This window comes from Sphaerodactylus townsendi, linkage group LG04 (genome assembly GCF_021028975.2).
Source record: "Sphaerodactylus townsendi isolate TG3544 linkage group LG04, MPM_Stown_v2.3, whole genome shotgun sequence".
NCBI classification, from domain to species: domain Eukaryota; kingdom Metazoa; phylum Chordata; class Lepidosauria; order Squamata; family Sphaerodactylidae; genus Sphaerodactylus; species Sphaerodactylus townsendi.
Window position 1 is genome coordinate 50,928,866 of NC_059428.1, and position 19,919 is coordinate 50,948,784.

A 19,919-nucleotide genomic window follows, 5' to 3' on the forward strand; every position below is an offset into this window, starting at 1 on the left:
ACTTGGTTAACATCACTCAGAAATAAGTGTTACTAAATGTCAGTCTTCCTTTTTTTTCTCTAGCTGATTTCAGCAGGCCTGTCATAAATGTTGATATACACGCTAATACCTGTGGCTCAGCATTATTGATACTGAGATGCTGTTCTCATGGAGGATATCCAGAGCCTACCATATCTGGGCTCCTGAATAATAACGAAGTGGAATGGAAACCTATTTCTGTACTTGACAACCAAAAAAATCTCTTCAACATTACTGGCTACTTGGAGCTCAATAACGTGACTGAAGATATATTTTTCCGTTGCATAGTTTCTTACTCAGGTTTCCATGTGTCCACCAGCTACAACTGCAGTAAGTTTCCTTAAATCTTACATAGTTGGTCTCATTCATTTGTAGAATGTAGTGATGCAGAAACATTTAAAGACAGTGTATAGATCTTTCATATCAGCCTTTAAATGCAACATCTTTACTTGCAAGGGAGCCTTCTTTTTGGATTACTACCATTAAAATTACTAATAAAATGTATCCTTCCCATATAAACAATAAAAATTTTCCAATACCAGTTTATTATCACAATTCAAAATATTTGGTTCAATAAGAATATAATATTCTCCTTTTTACAGTTCCTATCTTTAGTATATTATCACAGAAATGCTAGCAAAATTTAGGAAGAATTGCCAATATTGAACCAAAAAAAATAAATAAAAAGTGTTCACAAACACAATAATTTGGGGGGATGGTCTGCATTTGTTTTTCTTTTTCAGGTACTGCAGAGGTTTGTCCTCCTTGACTCAGATCAAGTCACTAATTCTTTCACCGCTAGAAAATCAGGAAGCAGCATTTATGTTTAGAAGATGAAGGGAAATTTTAAACTATTGGGGTGGCATAGTCGTAAGGAACTAAGCATCTATAAGGATACAGGCAGTGGTGGGATTCAGCAGATTCGCACCACTTTGGCAGAACCAGTTGTTAGAATGGTGCTTGTAAACAACCAGTTATTAAATTATTTTAATCCCACCACTGGATAGAGGGCTGCTGAATCAGCCAGGGCCCTGGAAGCACTGCCTCACCTACCACTGCTACTCACTTATCTTCCCCCTGGTAGAATGGTGAGTGGCAGTAGCCATGAGTACTTGATCTGCTGTATCACTCACCTTCTCTCTCTGTGGAAAGGATCCAGTAATTGCTCCTCTAGTCTAGAGCTTCCTCAGAAGTGTCTAATTTCTTGCTCATTCATCCATTTGGTCTCTTGATGAATGAATGAGAGCAGCATCACTGAGGAAGAAGAGCAGAGTGCTGTACAACAGAACAATAGCTACCTGTGATGGTTAGCCAAAACCTGGAAGTGGCTCTGATAAAGAAACAAGGGTCGTCAACAGCTAGGCAGTCTTGAGACATAAGTAAGATCACGTATATACTGGTTATGTTCTGGGCAACAGGTGTTCTAGGCCCACTCATGACTGGTCTCATTCTGCATTATGGGTGTGGATACTTCAGTACCATTTTCTACTCTTTTCCTTCAGCAATACCAAAGGAGTGTTCTGCGGTAATACCTTTATCTTCCTGGATTGTGATTGCTGCAGGTGTGAGCCTTGCTTTTTTTGTAGTTGTGGCAGCACTGGCAAACATCCAATGTAAGTACAGCGTGCTTTGTGACCAGTATTTTGAGAAGCTGATGATTCTACCCCTTTTCCTTCTGCCCCTGCCAGCAAGCACTTGCCACACTGCAGATTATGGCTGCTGCTGGAAATGCTGTGGCCAACCAGGTGGGGAGCCAGTGGTCAGGATGTAGAATCTCTTGCTCGCTTTCTGTATCTCCCCAAGTGCTCAGAACATTTTTTTTTCTTATGAATATCCCAGAAACAAAACAACAGTATTTTGGGGGGAATGTAGTTTTGTGAGCACCTGACATATTAATAGTCAGGGAAATAGATAGCGTTACCAGCTCCAGGGTGGGAAATATCTGAAGATTTTAAAGGTGGAGCCTGGGGAGAATGGGGAACAAAAAAAAATAGTACGAATAAGAAAATTTTGTGTAAAATGAGAATCATAATTGAGTAATTGGAAAAACATAATAGAAGGGGTTTAATTTTAACTTTAAGACTTATAAAGCAGAATTACTTTACTAATGCTAACAAACTTGGGAAATGGTTACCTGCCAAAATAAAAGAGTCAAAAAATGTTAGCACCATAACCTTAATTAAGAAAGGGAATAAAATAATAAATAAACAAAAGGAGACAAGTATTTCAGGAATATTACTCCAATCTATATCAAAAGACAAATGTTCCCAAAGAAAAAAATAGTGAATACTTATTATAAAACATTTAAAGAAAGAATTAGAGGAGCTTATTAAACCAATCACTAAGAGGTGGAATGGACTATAACAAAATTGAAGATCAATAAGGCTTTTCAGCCTTATACTATAAATCATTTAGAGGAGTAATTTGGAGCACTAGAGCAGGAATTTGGAGCACTAGGAGGATTAAATATAAACAAAAATAAAACCAAAATACTGGCTTTCAATCTTTTGAATAAAGAGAAAATACAGCTAGACGAAAAATCAGGATTCAAATTTGTTAAGGAAACTGAATATTTAGGTAGCACTCTAAGTAATAAAAAACAAAACATATTTGATAATAATTATATTAGATTATGGAAGAAAATGAAAATGGAACTTAAAAAATGGACTAAGATGAATATTTCAATTCTAGGCAGAATTGCCTTAATAAAAATGTCAGTGATACCTAAACTAATGTATTTTCTACAAAACATACCTTTCATTAATACATTAAAACAGTGGTGGGATTCAGCAGGTTCGCATCACTTCAGCAGAACTAGTTGTTAAAATGGTGCTTGTAAACAACCAGTTGTTAAATTATTTGAATCCCACCACCGGAACCGGTTGTGAGTGGGGAGTGGGAGTGGGGAGTGGGGAGTAGGATTTCCAAGAGAGGAACATAAACAGAGTTCACAAGACATTCCTGCTGAAGGTTGGGGTGGGGATATAGTAGACCACCTGTTGTTTGTGTCGGGAAGATTATAAAAGGAAATTGAACATAACACACATAAAAGGAAAGAAGCTGACTAAATGGGGTTTTGTGTCCTAAGAATTATGGAAACTAGTGAGTTTAAATTGACCAGATCAGTTCATGACAGTATCAGACCAAAAAAAATAATAATAATAAATGCAAATTTGGACTAGATTTGGATTGGAACAAATCTTAAAAATTACAGGTCTTCTATTTGCTTGGCAAACAAATCTTTAATTCCTTTGATCATTCCCCCAATGAGCCACTTTTTCCAGTCAACCTGTATCATTCAAACATTAGCCTATAACTTGGTAGAATCAACTGGTATTTCAAAGTTTACAAAAACGTTTTCTTTATACTAGGCTGCAAAAGGCATACATCTCTTTGCTACGCCAGATCTCATCAGCCAGTGGCAAGAAGTGAAGTCAACAGTACTGCTCTGACACCCCTCCAGCCCTCCAGTGGGACATCATAAAAATAATCTTTCTGAACAGACAAGGTTTATAAGGTAAGATTGCCACCTAGCACATTTTTTGACAAAATAGAATACTTAATATTGCATGATGGTAACATGGAGGTGAGATGCCTTTATGGTAAAGAGCACCAGGGTCTTTGTTGTATGCCTGGTGTGAATTTCAGGGGCTTGTGGGAAGGCTCAGTCGACAGAGCTCCACTGAGTGCAGGATACCTGGGCATTTTGCTCTTCTCCACACTTTTCTTCTCATAAGCAAGCCCATAGCCTTAAGAGACCTTGTAGGTCTTGAATATACATGCACTTGCATATTTGCAAACATACATATGCCCCTCACAGACCCCATCTGCTGCCCCTGTTGCATCTGTGGATTTAACCCTATGTCAGATGTATCACATACATGCGTGACTTTGGGGTTCTCAGTTCCTACATATGTGGCTGGATTAGGTTCCAGACCGTGGCACATGTAAAGAAGAGCATTCAGCCTTCCCCCTGCACTGTTTTCACAACCTGAAACAGCTCCAAAGAGCACTATGTGGAGTAACCCCCACTTCCCTTAAGAGTGCATGTAGGCTTCTTAAACTGCCTACTGGCGACCTCACTCCATCCCCACTGTTTCAGACTGGGAATGAGGCTGAAGCTCCTTCTTCATGTGAACTTTAGTCCTGATCCTAATTGAGCAGCAGACATGCAGGAACTGGGAAGAATCCATAACTCATGTGTAATTATTTAGTCTGACACAGGCTTGGCATCCAGTCCCAAATTTGTCCATTCAGTAATATATAAAGGGACATCTCCACTTTTTGGATTTCTTTCTATTGACAATCAGTCATATCCACTCATTTGCTTAGTGTGTTCCTGCACTATTATTTGTCATTCAGGCAATGGCCAGTGCAGAAGATACTTGCAGCATACAAAGAAGCTGCCTTATACTGAATCAGACCCTTCGTCCATCAGAATCACCCAGACAGGCAGTGGCTTTTCAGGCTCTCAGCTGGAGGTCTTTCATATCACTCACTACTAGGGGTATGCATTCCCCTTCCCCCCAACAAAAAAATTCAGTGAAATTCAGATTCAGGTATATGGATCCAAACATTTTCATGATTCCCAAAGAATCCCAAATACTCATACTGGTCCAAAAAAATTCAGATCCATTATACTTTATGTGGAATTTTTCTGGGGCTCTGGGAATCTGTTTGTCAAGGTAGATGCACCAAATTTTCAGCATAGCTGCTGGTGGCTCTCCTTACAAAAACCCCACACTTGGTAAAAATTGAATCAGGGGTCCAATTTTATGACCCCCCCCCCCCCCCCCAAGAAGGTGCATTGGAGGAAGGTGCATTTTTCCATTGGAGGAAAAATGAGGCCACATAAAATTGGACCCTACAATCCAACTTTACAAAATTTGGCAATTGTTTTAAGGAATCACCAACAGCTTGGCATCTCTACTTTAAAAAGTAGCTCACAAATCATAAAGGCTAGGCACATGACAAATCTCTGAGGGAAAACTATTCCAAAGTCTGGAGGTAATCACAGAGAAAGCTCTCCCTCATGCACCCACCCCCCACACCTCAGTGGGGGAGGTACCACCAGGAGTACTTCCCTGTGTGACTTCAGTGCCCTGGCAGGTACATATAGGCACAGGCACTCCTTCAGTTAGGCAGAGCCCAAGGCATTTAGAGCTTTGTACGTCAATGTCAACACCTTGAATTAGGCCCAAGAGTGACTCAGAAGTCAGCGCAGTTCCTTACGGACCAGCGTAATGTGCTTCTGCTGAGAAGTACCAGCTAAGAGCCTAGCTCCTGTACGCTGCACCAACTCCAGCTTCCAGGCCATCTTCAAAGGCAGCCCCATGTAGAGCTCTTTACAGTAGTCCAATCGAGAGGTTACAAGAGTATGTAACACTGTGGCCCAGTCCTATTTGTCCAAAAATGGGTGGAGCTGGTGGACCAGACAGAGCTGGAAGGTCCTTGTGGCCATCGCCATCACCTGAACCTCAAAGGACAGCGATAAATCCAGGAGCACCCCCAGAACTCACACCCTGTCCTTCTGGGACAATACAGAACTGGGTGCGTCCATCTTGTCTGGATTCAGCCTCAGTTTGTAGTCCTTATCCAGTCCATAACTGCTTCTAGGCACATGGAGTGCCTCTCCTGACTCTGATGAAATGGAGAGGTAGAGCTGGGTGTCATCTGCATATTGATGACACTTGGCTGCAAATCCCGATGATCTCACCCAGCGTCTTCATGTAGATGTTAAACAGTGTAGGGGATAGGACCAAGCCCTGGGGAACCCCTAAAGGGAACTTTCAAGACAGTGAGGCAGTCCCCCAATGCTATCTTCTGGAGCCAACCCTGAAGGTAAGAGAACCACTCTACCACAGTCCCCCCCAAACCCATTCCCCAGAGCTGGTCCAGCAAAATACCACGATCTATGGTATCAAAAGCTGCTGAAAGATCAAGGAGAATCAACAGGGTAGTATTTCCCTCCCTCCTCCGGATAAATATGATTTACCATTGAGCTATTCTCCTCCCCTGAAGCACATATTCCAGCATGCAGATTTCAAGCAGAAGGTTGTGGTCACTGACCTTTAAGCCATTCTGCTAGCAGAGTGCTCCGGCATGCTGCTTCCATGGAAGACTAGAGAAGAATGCTTTCTGAAAAGCTGATCTGCATTAGCAGAAACCATCTGGCAAATGTAATGTCAAATCAAAAGGACTGAATAAGATGCTTTTTCTTCCACCCTGTCCTTTAATGGGACATGTGGAAACTGCTCATGAGGTTCTGTTTACCAGAAGTGCCCCCAGAGAACACTGCCCTAGAACAGATACCCAGATATGGATAGCTCCTACTGCTTTATTACATGAAACAGCAGCCTGTGCTACTCTTATAGGCAAACCATAATTGGCCATTTCCAGCATCACACTGCTTTTTCATACCCTTTGTTATGCTAGAACTTTGCTACTTACTGGGCTGAAGCCACTGAGACTGTGGCTCGCCTATGCATGACTTCCCACATGGTATTTTACACAATTTATGTTTGTCCTCAGATCACCTCTTCTGTATTGGACTCCAGCATTTGCTCTGCAAGTTGAGATTTTGCTGACCGAACCTGAAGGGTGTTCAACTGGATTTAAAAAGACTTGGGAAGGAAACCTCTCCCAGTGGTAACTCAGCAAAATCTTCATTTTAAAAATGATCTTTCTGTAGAATGTTAAGAAATTATGCTGAGGATGCCAACACTGGGTATATGGATCCCAACTATCCTGAACTGTGCCATATATCAGCAGAGTCTATGTGGGTCTGCAGCTAGTCCAAAGCGATCCTGATCTTTGCTGAATGATCCGGTCTCATTGTTGAGGAAGGACCTCAGTAAAAGGATGTGTTGAGTGAAGTGGCGAGATATTCTCATAATTCATAGCCATTCCATGCCATCAACAGCAAAATGGAATATACCAGTACAGCTGTGAAGTTGGCTAGGTTAATAGTATTGCCTGCTATGTAGGGAAAGTATTTTTTCTTTGTTTTTGAAAACTTCTAGGCCTTGCCCCTAAATGCAGCTTCCATACAATTTATTCCTACATCTGTCTTTAGGTAGAAAGAGTGGACCCCACTCATAATATTCAGTGAGGGAAGGAATTTCTATCAGTGGAGCAGGATCTTCCTGCCTCCCCTAAAGTGCTGGTCCAGGGGGACAGGGCACAACCAGGAAGGTCCTGCGGTCTACTGCATAAGGTGAAAATAAGAACATAAGAACATAAGAACAAGCCAGCTGGATCAGACCAGAGTTCATCTAGTCCAGCTCTCTGCTACTCACAGTGGCCCACCAGGTGCCTTTGGGAGCTCACATGTAGGATGTGAACGCAATGGCCTTCTGCGGCTGTTGCTTCCGATCACCTGGTCTGTTAAGGCATTTGCAATCTCAGATCAAAATCACCTGACCCTTTCAGCCAGAGGAAAGTTCTGCTAGATCCAAGCCAAAAATAAAGAAAATACGCTTTATTGATTTGGTAATATTTCACTTGTCCCTTCAAAAGGGAAAAATATGGAGTTGTAATTACATGTCACAGTAGTTGGGAGATACTGCTTCCACACTGGCTATGAATATTTTTGACATTAATTTGCATTAGTGTGGATAGGAAGGTGTTAGGATTTCTGTAGCTTCAAGCACACCTAACTGCTGAATTGTGTTCTCTAGATCAGTCACGATACTAATGTGATAGATGGCAGAGACAAAGGGCACTTTCACACATGCAGAATTTCACAGTTTTTTGCAAGCGAATTTTGCTATTTTGCACAGCTGCCAAGTGGATTGAAAGTGCATTATTCTGCATGTGCAAAAATGCCCAGAGTGGTGAAGTCTGAAGACTGGGCTGGTAGAAATAGCAAGAATAAATTATGGTACCACTTTAGAGAAGAGAAGCTCAAAACAAATGTGGAACTTTACATTAGACAAGCTATTTAGTAATTCTCACCATAACATGCCCCTAAATGTTTACAATACCATTACGGTTTACAACCTCAGTTACTTCATGATCTAGTGGTCTTTTTAATTTGGACTGGGAAAGTGATTTCCACTGCCTGCCCCCAGCGGTACTTCAACTTCTACATTCTATTAAGCCTAGCTTATGTTAATTATTTTATATGCTAATTGATAAATACAAAACAATACTGAAAGTATATATGTCTGTCTCCCTTGCAAATGTTCTCTTTATCCGCACCTTTATAACCAGGTACTGTTTACATGGCCAGCCATCTTAAGGTTGTGAGAGACTTGAAACCAAAGCCATATTTCTAGAAATCACTGACTTAAATTCATATTATTATCACTGAACGTGGAGTTAAGTCAAAGATTGAGTGAGCAATCTTTTACAAAGGTTTTAAGCCACACAGCTTTTTTAATTTGACCAAGGGCTGCTTCAGTCACTGAGGAATAGAAGTTCCCTGATATGCCACAATGCCACTTTTGATTTCACAGCTGAATTCCTGTTGGAAAGTGACTATGTGAAGATCGCACTCCCACACTGAAACTTACCTTTGAGATGCTGATCTTGGACATGAGTTGTGATTTTTCTTGTAGGGATGCTTTCCAATATAAAACACCCTCCCCTCTCCAAACTCTTGGAAACTATTTCTGATCAGTTCCTGTCTGTTTGCAGCAGCACAATTTTTTCCTTACAAATTCCCCAAAGAATATTTTGTGAGCAAGATACATTCTAAAAATAATGAAAGATCCAGAGGATCATGAGCAGAGTACAGAACTGAGCTTTACTGGTCCTCTTCTTACTGCAGTTCACCCCGCCCCACGCTCCCCCCCCCCCCGGAAGCTGCTGGGGGCTGTCAGGAGCAAAGTGGGGTACAACATGAAAAGATACAGATAAGAGGGGGCCTCGGCAGAACTCTTCCAAAACAAGCACCTGAAAGTGCAAGACTGGAGTTGTTTCTGCCAACAGTCTCCCGACAGTCTTCCCATCACCTGGTCCAAAGCAAGCACTGCAAGCTATTTCCAGGGATGCCAAATTAAGAGAAACAGCAGCCAGAAGGGACAGATAACAGCCATTCTCTGTATTCAGGCTCATGCCTCTCAGTTTCACATTCTGTATATTTATTAAGCAGTATTCTTCAATTAAAACTATAATTATGCCAAGACTCAATATACTCTAGCATTAGTGTCCTTCACCAGATCTTCTCAGAATTGTATGTCTTCAGGATGCGGCAGCTGCTGCCTTTTTATATTTTTTTCTGCAGGTGTAACTATAAAGAAGGTTAAGTTGTAATCTTGCACTTTATGGAAAATGTAAAGCATGTTCATGCCTGTTCTTGATTTCATGGAAAAGTCTGTAGTTAGTCTTCATAAAGCTTTTTAGTGTGTTTAAGTTATAAGTGGATTGTTGTCAATTTAACAGTTTTATTTTGGATTGGTACAATTAAAGAAGTAATGCTTAACCAAATGAGTTTGTGTCCCCTCACCCCCAAATATTAAACAAAACAATGGCTAAAAGTTCATTATTCTCTAGGGGCCATTTCACACAATGTGCGTCTGCATGTGGTTGACTGATTCTCTTCACATACTCACCAATGTTTGTGGCAAATGGATCATGGGGATCACTGCACAAAAAGCCCCAGTTTTGTACACTTTAAACCAACCCATGCCAAAATAGTTCCACAGCAGTTTAGCATAAGCTTGACTAGTCAGGCAACTCCCTCCCCCATCAAAAAAACCCAGACAACTACCGGTACATGATTATTTGTAGTAAGAAAGGATCATATGGCATTATCATATAGTTTCCCAACTACACACATGGAGATTGTGCTAAATATTGTTCCTCTCAGAGTTGCCAAACACTTGTGCCGCAAAAAAACAAATCCTTTCACATCCAACAAATCCACAGAAATCTAGGCCTTTTATACCAAAGAGCTGGTAGCATTTAAAGAGGATGTTATGTTTATACTGCAGAAAAACCATACAAACATGCCTTAGAAATTCAGAACTGTGCACAATGATAGATACCTCAACCTATCAACATATCAATTGACTGAACACCCCATAGCCGTATAAGAACAGTAATGTGATACTTGGAATGGACTTGGGATCCTGAAGATATATGGGCTTGAGAAAACGATCTTGAAGATTTTTTTTGGCAGTGAAGTTGGGAAATGTACAAAAAGGAGCACCCGTTATTATGCTGGACCTCACCACACACCCTATTTCTTCATAGAATTATAATCTTCAAGGCAATTAGCGTCTCAAATACCCATAGTTTTTCCTGTGCCCAGCCTATGTAAAGGCATACTGTGAAATCTGAATCCAGATATAAAACTTTACAATGTAAAGAAAATAGGCATGTGTTTTTTATTTGCCCAGTTCAGAATCTGAAACTCTATTCTGCAAGAGTTTGATTTTTCATACATACACATCCCCATGTGAACCATATTTACATTAAGAATGCCATGAAATACATTACACTGGTAGTTAATTACTTTATTAGCTCTATGTGTTGATCAGTGATCTTAATTGTTGGGAAGATGTTCTTCAGATCTGGCTGTCTTCAGGAAGACAAAAGTATTACAAGTTATTGCTGAATTTACAGGTTGCTTCCAAGTAAAACAAAATCTTAAATAAATCTAGTCGTCCTAAACTCTTTCTGAATGTTACCACACTTTAAAAAAATTATTGGAAAGCCACCTCCATCAATCAATCAACATGTTTACAGCTTCCTTCAGTAAATCTTGAATTTTTTGTTTATAATTTTCCGTGCGTATTTGACTGTGTTCATTTGCCTCTTGACATTTCAAGCATTTCCTCGCTACACAAAGTCATCATTCCAAGTTGGAAGTGAGCAAACCTTCTCCCAAAAAATGCACTGTGACCTGAAAACAGGGCATGGGGAGAATTTTAGCACAAAATCCTTAGACACAGGTGCTATAAGTCCAGCTTGTGGCACAAGTTCCACTGCAGTTCAGTCAAGATTCAGAATCTGGGGCAAGATGTACTAATTGCTGGAACTTTTCATCACCTCTCTTCTCAGTTCTTTTCTGAATGTAATCATCTGTTTCTTTTGAGATGCTCTCAGTGATGTTGAGGCTGTTGTTCCTGAAGCAAGAAAAAGATTTAATTGGGAGTGAAACACTGCAACTGATCTCATTCTCCAAGTATAGGATTACTAATGCAGGTGTCTGAAGTCAACCCTGACATCACTTCATGATCTACAGACCATCTTGGTAAAAGACAATTCCTTCACCAAGGCCTTGTCATAAAGCCAGTCCCTCCACTCTGAAGCTGCCTCGTGGTTATCAGTAATAATTTATCCAGACACAATGACATAGGAACCACCACCACCCCACTTTTTTTAAACAACCACCTATGCCTTTTCATCTATTCTGGTAAAACTACAGGACTGAATGGCACCAGCGATACCACAAAATGCTTAGACACCAGTATGTCCTCAAGTGCAAGGCATCTTCACCAGCATACAATACTATACAGATGAAGGAAATGGATATAAATTCACCTTTTAAAGCACCATACACAAAAAGCCAATGGATGAATATTTTAATGTCCCAGAATACTGATCAGCCACTAAGGATAAGAATAAAATGTAGGGACAAGATAGAAAGCCAAGCTACTGAATTAAGTATTCATTAATAATGTTATATTTCTTTGTCTGAAAAGCAAAAGGTGCTTATCTCACTAGAAAGATCAACTATCCCAGTGATGTTAACTAGCACTATATCTGAATGAATCTGGCACCTAAGATCTCCTAATATTAACGGATTCCTTTACTAAAGGTAATCAGATCACTTATTATATCTCTTCTACTGGAAGGCATATTTTATTTTCAACTTGAAGAACACTTAGTGTCAGTGTCAAGAGAATAGGACAGCTGTAGCACCTAGTCCTGTGGTGGCGAACCTTTGGCACTCCAGATGTTAAGAATTGGCCATGTTGGCCATTGGCCATGCTGGCCAATTGGCCATGGTGGCAGAGGCTGATGGGAATTGTAGTCGATAACATCTGGAGTGCCAAAGATTCGCCACCACTGACCTAGTCACATCACCATTGAGGAAATACTGTACAGCTGGAAGCACTATCTGGTGAACGGATCTGGCCAGTGCATTAGAAACGGAGCATCTGGAGACAACCTGAGATTCTTAGTAAACGAAGACCTGGAACCCTTGGATTTCATGCTGGCTCAGTGCCACAGCAGTTAAAACAGTATGGCATTATGGGTTCCTTACCACTCTGCCAGCTGCTGTTCATACAGCTCCCTTCGCTCCCGTTTCCTTCTCTCAAGAAAGGTTTCACCAGAAAGCTTTTGCATTCCCATCATCAATCCTCCTGCAGGGACACTGTCAGAGATGACAAAGGAAGCAGGAGTAACCACGTGGAATACATTAACAGGCACAGCAATTAAAAATGATAACAGCCCCCAATCACATGCTCACTGATGCGTAGTTCTAGGGCGTTCACTGAACAAGGAGTCTTTTTAAAAAAGCAATTACAAAACAGAGCTTAATTCTGTAGACATCCAGTCAACCACAACTTATACAAAGTTGCCATATTGCCATAAACGCAGTATTTGTGCAAAACAACAAGAGAAACCCTGGCCTGGGTTCTCCACACAGTGCATGTCTGATGAACAGTGATGCAATAAAAGAGGCCGTAAATCAAGACCAAGATGTCCTTTTCCTGGAAACTGATTTTGCTCTATTTTAGCATTCAAAAGGCTAATCCAAATATTATTTGTTTGAGGCCTTTCTGGAGTAAGGTGGCTTTAAAGGCAAAATATAGTTTTGTGGATTGACTCTCTGAATCCTGACTAAAAACACCTTGAATGGATTGAAAATAATTGGATGAATACATAAATAAATGTCAGTCGAGACACTGTCCCAGATGTGAAAGAGGATACAGTGAGGCTCTTATTATCCACACACTAGACAACAGGATTCTCCATGTGATCATTTTATCAACTTTGCCTAAAATAATGCCTTAAATACAGACACCACCACCAGGCATTTAATGTAGTGCTGACAGGCTCATTGAGTAGCCCCCTGACAGAGCAAATTCCAGTTGTTTTAGAGTGTTTTTATTCCACGTTTTTATTATTTATGTAGAGTTGAATCCAGTGTTTGGCTTACAATTAGTCTCCCTCACTTGTAGCCCAAAACTCCCCAAAATAGCCCACTATCACTCAGGAAGCTCAATAGGTTACAAAAGGAGGAGGGAGGGAAGAAAGGTCCATTCAATGGCTGGAAGTACCTTTCGTTAACAGAAAAATCAGTCCAGATCCAATCCAGGGTACATAAGGCATAAAAGAGCAAGGCACCTTCCTGATTAACACTGGCTCCACCATAGAGACCATCAACTTAAAGCTATTCAGCTTCTCTGATCCATTAAACATTAGGATCCCAAGGAATTCCAATTCCCATGAAAGAAGATGAATAATAAAGGGCAGGGGTGGTAGGTTTGGAATAACATCTAAATGCTAGCATGCCTGGTACATGGGGGTAATTTTAACACTGATTTCTGCAATGTGCACAAATTTATGCACATGTACATGCATATGAATTAACCTACCCCAACAATGCTCCAAAAATGCTGCCTGCTGCAAAACCTCCCAAGCCCAGGTGAAATCTGAACAAGCCTCCTGTAACAGCTGAAAATAAAACAAATTCAGGTCATAAAAGGAGGTTTGCAAGAAATCTCAGCCACAATGTATTGTGACAGTTGCTCTCTCATTCCTGTTTAATCTGGGCAATTCCAAATATTCCCGTGAGATTCACTAATGTTGAATTGTTTCCTACAAAAAGTATCCAAGGTTTTGGCATCATACACACAAGCACATGCTCATATTTGCTGCAGGAAACACCAATGTAATACTATGTTCTGCAGAGGTTCCAAGAGTGAAGCAGTCCCACCTTAGTCTATAGTAAATAGCCTGTATTTCAGGTCAAGAGAAGCCTCACCAATGGTTATGAGCTTTTGCCTATTATGAGAACTGGGTGGTACAAGAAATAACACTATTCATTCCTAGCCATAACTAGCAGCTTACTGCAGTAAGAGATGAGCAAACTTCTCTGTCACTTCAAAATACTAAGCAACCTTGTGGCATTTTACAGAGCTATGAATTTTTTGCAGGACTAGCTTTCATGAACTACAGCCTACCTTGTCATTCATGCAGCTGATGAAATGGGCTCTGGCTCACCAAAACTGATGTCACAATGAATGTGTTATTCTTGAAATTGCTAATTGACTCTTTGCTATCTTAATTGCAGCAGACTATCATGGCAACCCATCCAGAAGTGTTTACCCTGTGGCCTGTTCAACTAAAACTGCTGGGTGGTTTCTGTTACGTGTCAAGTCAAGGTAGCACTTCCTGCATGCTTACAGTGAAGCAGCAGCTGCCTGTCCCACAAACAGAGACCAGACAACATGACAATCCTTTCTGAATTGTACTCTCAGTTAAAGAATTGGAAACAGGCAAAAGCTGGAAAAGTAAACCACAGCTAGTTTCAATAATGTATAGGAGTGTTGCAAAATACAACAGAGTTGAGGAGGAGCTCAGGCTCAGCAGTAAAACATCTCCTTGACATGTAAAAAGTCACAGGTTCTATCCCCAGCTAAAAGGATCAGGCAGCAGGGGTCATGAAAGACCTCGGCCTGAGACTCTGGAGAGCAGCTGCCAGTTTGAATAGGCAATACTGCTACATAAGGCAGTTTCACAGATTCATAACCAAAGGGAGATATTTTGGGCTATGAAACTTCTTTTTAACAAGAGGAGCGCCATCTGCTACATTGTTATTTCCTAAACATATGCAAGTGGGTACTGAGATTATGCCTTAAGAATTTTTTTTAAAGTCATGTCAACATTTAAAACAAACTGATGAATCCACACAACTGGGAATACAATGCCCAAGAGAATATCTCTGCAGTGACTGGCAACCATTCCCCTGGGTCCCAGGCAGAGGCGTTTCATCCCACCTTTCTGGATATGCCAAAGATTGTACCCAGGTCCTTCTGCAGGTAGAGCAGATGCTGTACCAATGAAGCAATGGCCCCTCCCCAAACATGACCAAGTTATTCACTAAATCTCAAGGTTAACAATACTTTAATAATCTTTCAGCCAAGATTGACTACAAAGTGTACAATATTAATGCTTTAAATGCAAGTACATACATTTCGAAAGGATTTTCTTCTAAGCTAAACAGGACTTATAAGTAAATACACTTAAGATAGTTAAAATGCCTGTATGATTTAAGATCAGTGTTTCCAGTTTAATAACACTATTGTTTCTCATTTCAAATGTTATTAAGTAATTGAATCAGGATGAAAGACTGGGGCTTGGAAGAAGATGCAAGACTTTGGAGCATGCTCTCAATCACCTCAAATTGGAGATAATTATAATTGAAAACAGACAATCTCACCTCCTGCAGCAACAAAATGACTGAGTAAAATTTTATCATGATACAGAGACAAACTGATGCTCACTGTGCTGTAAGAGGAATAAAAACAAGGGTTAGTTGGAGGGAAAAATGGCAGTCTGCAAGGAATGCACAGTCTCATTTGTCAAATGGCAAGAGACAGCAAGGCCATTTGGCCAACAAGAGCCTTTTTATACTTGATTCTTTTTTCCACATATGTCACAGGTCACATGTAATATGTCAGAGACCCTTCTGATTCTATATACATGAAGCAAAATGAATGCACCTGCCACAGAAATGACATCATCCATTTTTTAAATTTGCAACAAGATTAAACATAAACAAGATTAAACATGCTAGCTTTAGGAGTCAGAATGTCGAATGAGTCAAGCAAACAACGTTTTTGGGGATCAAGATTTTAACATTAGCAGCCAGATTTCAGAAGTCTAGGGAAACCTTACATATGAATCTTGGATAAACAGCTTCTATATCTCAGAACTGCAAAACATCTGCTATAGTTTGCCTGAAAACTGAATTAACAGTTCACTGAGTGACAGACATTTACAAGAGTTACCAATAAAAAATCCTCTAGATCAAGTGTGAGAGAAATTCTCTGCAAATGCAGGAGGGATGTGTGGGTCGTTTTAATACCCTACATATATTAACTATCCAGTACCTGGATTGCTTTGAAAGAATGTAATCACTGACGAATTATTAACAGGTCTTCTTCAAGTAATGGCAGGCACACTTACTTGAATATTGCTACAAAGGCAGCAACTCTCCAGCCCCAACGCCAGCCATAACGGATGAAGCCCCGTACAGCCGCACGGTGCATGGATTGCTGTGGAGAAGTTATGATTTTTTCATTACATTTTTGAAGACACGGTCAGGCGATAGCAAATATTTTCTGTGCAGTTCTAGGCAAAGTTACTATACTCTGCCTAGGGTTGTATTAGAAATATTGTAAATAAATAAACAGGTGCAAGATGACATTCCAAACATACCATTCATGATGTTAAAACAGGCATGCTTGTGGTTGTGGAAAACAACAAAAGGGCCACACAAGTCACCAAGAAAAAAAATGTAAAAGGCAAAAATGGTGCAATAAAAAAGAGCAGATATTTATTCAGTTAATTATCCCTATGTGTTCTGCATTTGATTCATTGGGTCTAATGCAAAACATATAGGAATAATTAATTGAATAAATATCTGTTATTTTTTACTGCAGTAATTGCTTTTTTGCGGGCTTTTGACTGTATCGGAAGCACAATCTCATCAGGTCTAAAGTCTCATTGTCTAAGAGCAGAAAGTAACTATCTACGTTAATTTTCATATTTATTACAGAAGTTTGCCTCCACCCTGCCACACATTGGCTTGCTCTGAAGAACTATTGCCTCAGACCACATATATGCCTTTTAAACAAACATGAATTTTAGTTATGCACAGAAAACAATTCCACTGACTTTGATTTTGCCAGAAGAAAACATTCTTTCACACACGCATATACATAACTTCTGTGTACTCTGGTTCCTGGTGCTTAATCTGTCATTGCTTTTTCTCAAGCAACTCATCTAGCCAATTAGTTCTGAAAAGGGTAAAAAAGCTACAGAAATGTGTGCTTTACAGCACCAGAAATGTATCCATACCGCAGCATCCAGACGATTGTGGAATATCTCAGCATCACTCTGCTCAATGTATCGTTTCTTGGCATACAAGAAGCCTGGAATACCTCCATAGACCAAGCCAAAAATACCTGCTGTAAATGTTGTTTTACAGATATTGAGAGTTTCTTCCGGGTACCGATTTAATTCACTGCAAACCAAAAAGCTTCATGAAAATTAAATATTTACAAGCTTTCCCACTTAAAGGTATTCCTACATGGAAATATCCTTTGGGATAGAGGTGACAAACTCCTTTGTTATGAGGTCCAGATATGATGTAAATATGATTAAGTTGTGCCAGGATCAGTGGGGTGGTGATTGCCTTGGCTGATAAACCCCCAACAGACACACAGGGCCAGATCAGCACTGGGGGGCGGGGGGAGTTGCTACTATTGGCGTTGAGCCTGCAGTGGGCTTACCAGCTGGCAATCCTCAGCTGGCAAGTCCACAGTGAAGGATTGGGGGCGGGATGGTGGGTGTTTCAGCTGGCTCATGGGCCTGATTGTGCCAGGATCAGTGGGGTGGTGATTGCCTTGGCTGATGAGCCCCCAGCAGGCACACAGGGCCAGATCAGCACTGGGGGGGCGGAGTTGCTACTATTGTCGTCGAGCCTGCAGTGGGCTTACCAGCCAGGTTGGCACTGGGTGCTGGATACCTCAGCTGGCAAGTCCACAGTGAAGGATTGGGGGCGGGATGGTGGGTGTTTCAGCTGGCTCATGGGCCTGATAGCCCTCTCAAAGGATTAAGTCAGGTCCCTGGGCTGCATGTTTGCCCCCCCCTCCCATGCAGCCAAAGCTAAGCATCAGAATTAAATGAAACTAAGAAAATGTGATGCTTAAATACCTGATGCTGCCTTGTTCATTTTTAAATACAGTATTTATTTTCACAATAATCGTATAATTACTAATTTTGTCGGGAGCTTTTAAAAAATAACTCTTAAGAGAGATTTTCTACTTCCATTAAAAATTCGATATCAGAATTCAAAAGCTACAGTGCTTTTCGGCAGCTGTAACAGCCTTTGCTGTCAGGAGTCCCCTATTTTAGGACCTGGAGATGCGCTGGATCCCTGCTTCCCCAAATCCCCCCTCCCTCACACACACATGTTCAAAAACAAAACTCCTTTCCAGCACTTGCAAAGCAAAAGGCCGAGTGCTCCCTTGGGGACCCGCGCTTATTGCTGAGGACCAGATTAGCAGCTTCATCCTCCCAGGTCCGCTCAATACGAGGCGAGACGGAGCCTGCGAGTTTGGCCGCTGACCCTGCTCTCAACGGTCCAGAAACAGATGAAGCCGGAGCCCAAAACGCAGAACTCTCTCGGCGCGCGCTCCAGACCTCTGAGCGACTCCCGGAGCCACCGGCGTGTGAGAGCGCTCTCCTGTCATTCACCGAGGTCGCGCGCTAGCGGGCTCCTCGCGCGTGCCTTCGCTCGCTCACTCACTCACTCACTTCTTGCGGAAGAGTTCTAAGACTCGTTCCCAGCCTGACTCTGGCGGCACTGGGCTACCCGCTTGCCAGGGCTTGGAGCCCCGCTGCTCCCTGACAAGCGCTGAAGGTGAAGCCGTATCGCTGCTGCACGGCGGCGGCTCCATAGCCAGACCATCGAGCATTCGAGCCCCGTGGCCGCTCGGCAGGTTTAGCCGCACCGGAAAGGACAAAAGTGAAGAGCGCCGCCCTGGCGTGCTGGAGGAAGCATGGCGGCTGCTGTGCCAGGCAGCTTCCGGGGGTCGAGTGATTGGGTCGGCCAGAATCTCGGGAAAATGGGAAAGGACGCAAGAGGGGCTGGGCTGGTTTGAAGTCCTTATTGAGTGCCTCTAGATTAGGCTTGCCTTTGGAAAAACTGCACGGTCTTGATGAACATCTTCTCTTATTTACACGGTTGAAAGACAGGTTTACGCACACTCCGCGACTGCCCGTTGCTTCGTGTGTTAATTAACACACACGATTCACATCGTTTTGTGTAGAGCAAAGACTAACTTTTACATATTTTAAATCAATTGATTTGCCTGTCAGCGTCAGACCATGTTTTGATCACTGGGTGGCCAAGCCGAGAAAGACTATTTTTGAGAGATTTTAGGAATACTTGTCATTACCCTGTGTGATAATAACTTGAAAAGATGTCTGGCAGTAATCACACTTGAAAAGATGTACAAAGGCCTCCACCAGACCCAAATCCATAAACAGCAAGCTAATGTTTGTTTAAAGTGACATCAACAGTTTGATTAATTCTACCCTGTTGTTTCATTCACATGTGTATTAAATATTTTGTGGTTGTCCAGCTCTTCTGGAACTAGAGTTAGCAACGTACTGGCCAAGTTTGCAGATGACAAAATTATTCAGGTTGATGAAAGGCAGAACTGACTGCAAAGAGCTCTAGAAAGATCTTCACAAACTGGGTTAGTGGGCAACCGTGCAGCAGATGAAGTCCAGTGTTGGTAAGTGTAAAGATGAGGCACACTCAAACAAACAAACAAACAAAAACACCCCTGCAGCTTCAAATATGCGTTTCTGGGATTTCCCCTGCTTTGATACAACCTTTCACAAACCTGGTTTGATGCTATCTTTTAACAATGATGCATCAAAGCATCTTTACACTCAGTGGAGACAGGAATGTGCATATTTTTGAAGGTCCTGACACTGTGGCCACCTTTTTCTCCATTGTTAACTGTTGGATCACTACAGTGCAACATTATCAATCATCATTATATCTAATTCTCAACATGGCCACATTTGTGGAAAATCCGATTGGATACATGATCAGACAAGACAGATCTTGAAAACTGCCTCAGGTTTGCAGAAAAACTGAAAATCTAAAAGAAAATACATTGGGGTGAGAGAGA

General features: G+C 41.4%; 2 protein-coding genes across 2 annotated transcripts in view; one reads left to right on the top strand and one right to left on the bottom strand.

Annotated features, from left to right (window-relative positions):
- Positions 1-6,603, top strand: part of CD80 (CD80 molecule) — a 38,493-nt gene extending 31,890 nt beyond the window's left edge. The window contains exons 3-6 of the mRNA XM_048494059.1: positions 64-348; positions 1,521-1,631; positions 3,390-3,535; positions 6,550-6,603. Of these exons, the coding sequence (XP_048350016.1) occupies positions 64-348; positions 1,521-1,631; positions 3,390-3,502 (509 nt within the window). The 3' untranslated portion in view covers positions 3,503-3,535; positions 6,550-6,603. The remainder of the gene's footprint in view (positions 1-63; positions 349-1,520; positions 1,632-3,389; positions 3,536-6,549) is intronic.
- Positions 6,604-10,329: 3,726 nt separating this feature from the next.
- TIMMDC1 (translocase of inner mitochondrial membrane domain containing 1) lies at positions 10,330-18,865 on the bottom strand. The gene is made up of 7 exons (XM_048494734.1): positions 18,529-18,865; positions 17,068-17,233; positions 16,174-16,262; positions 15,425-15,492; positions 13,578-13,656; positions 12,239-12,349; positions 10,330-11,093 (listed from the first exon to the last, which is right to left on the bottom strand). Exons 1-7 carry the CDS (start codon positions 18,687-18,689, stop codon positions 10,964-10,966), a joined length of 804 nt encoding a protein of 267 aa, XP_048350691.1. The 5' UTR covers positions 18,690-18,865; the 3' UTR covers positions 10,330-10,963.
- Between the last annotated feature and the right edge of the window lie 1,054 nt (positions 18,866-19,919).

Bases quoted from the DNA above. Each gene is read 5' to 3' on its own strand.
- TIMMDC1 (XM_048494734.1), bottom strand. From the start codon at position 18,689: ATGCTCGATGGTCTGGCTATGGAGCCGCCGCCGTGCAGCAGCGATACG. The intron at 12,350-13,577 runs GTAGGTTAATTC...CATCTCTGACAG, and splicing joins ATTTTTGGAGCATTGTTGGG to TGTCCCTGCAGGAGGATTGA. The intron at 11,094-12,238 runs GTAAGGAACCCA...TTCTTGCTTCAG, and splicing joins GAACAGCAGCTGGCAGAGTG to GAACAACAGCCTCAACATCA.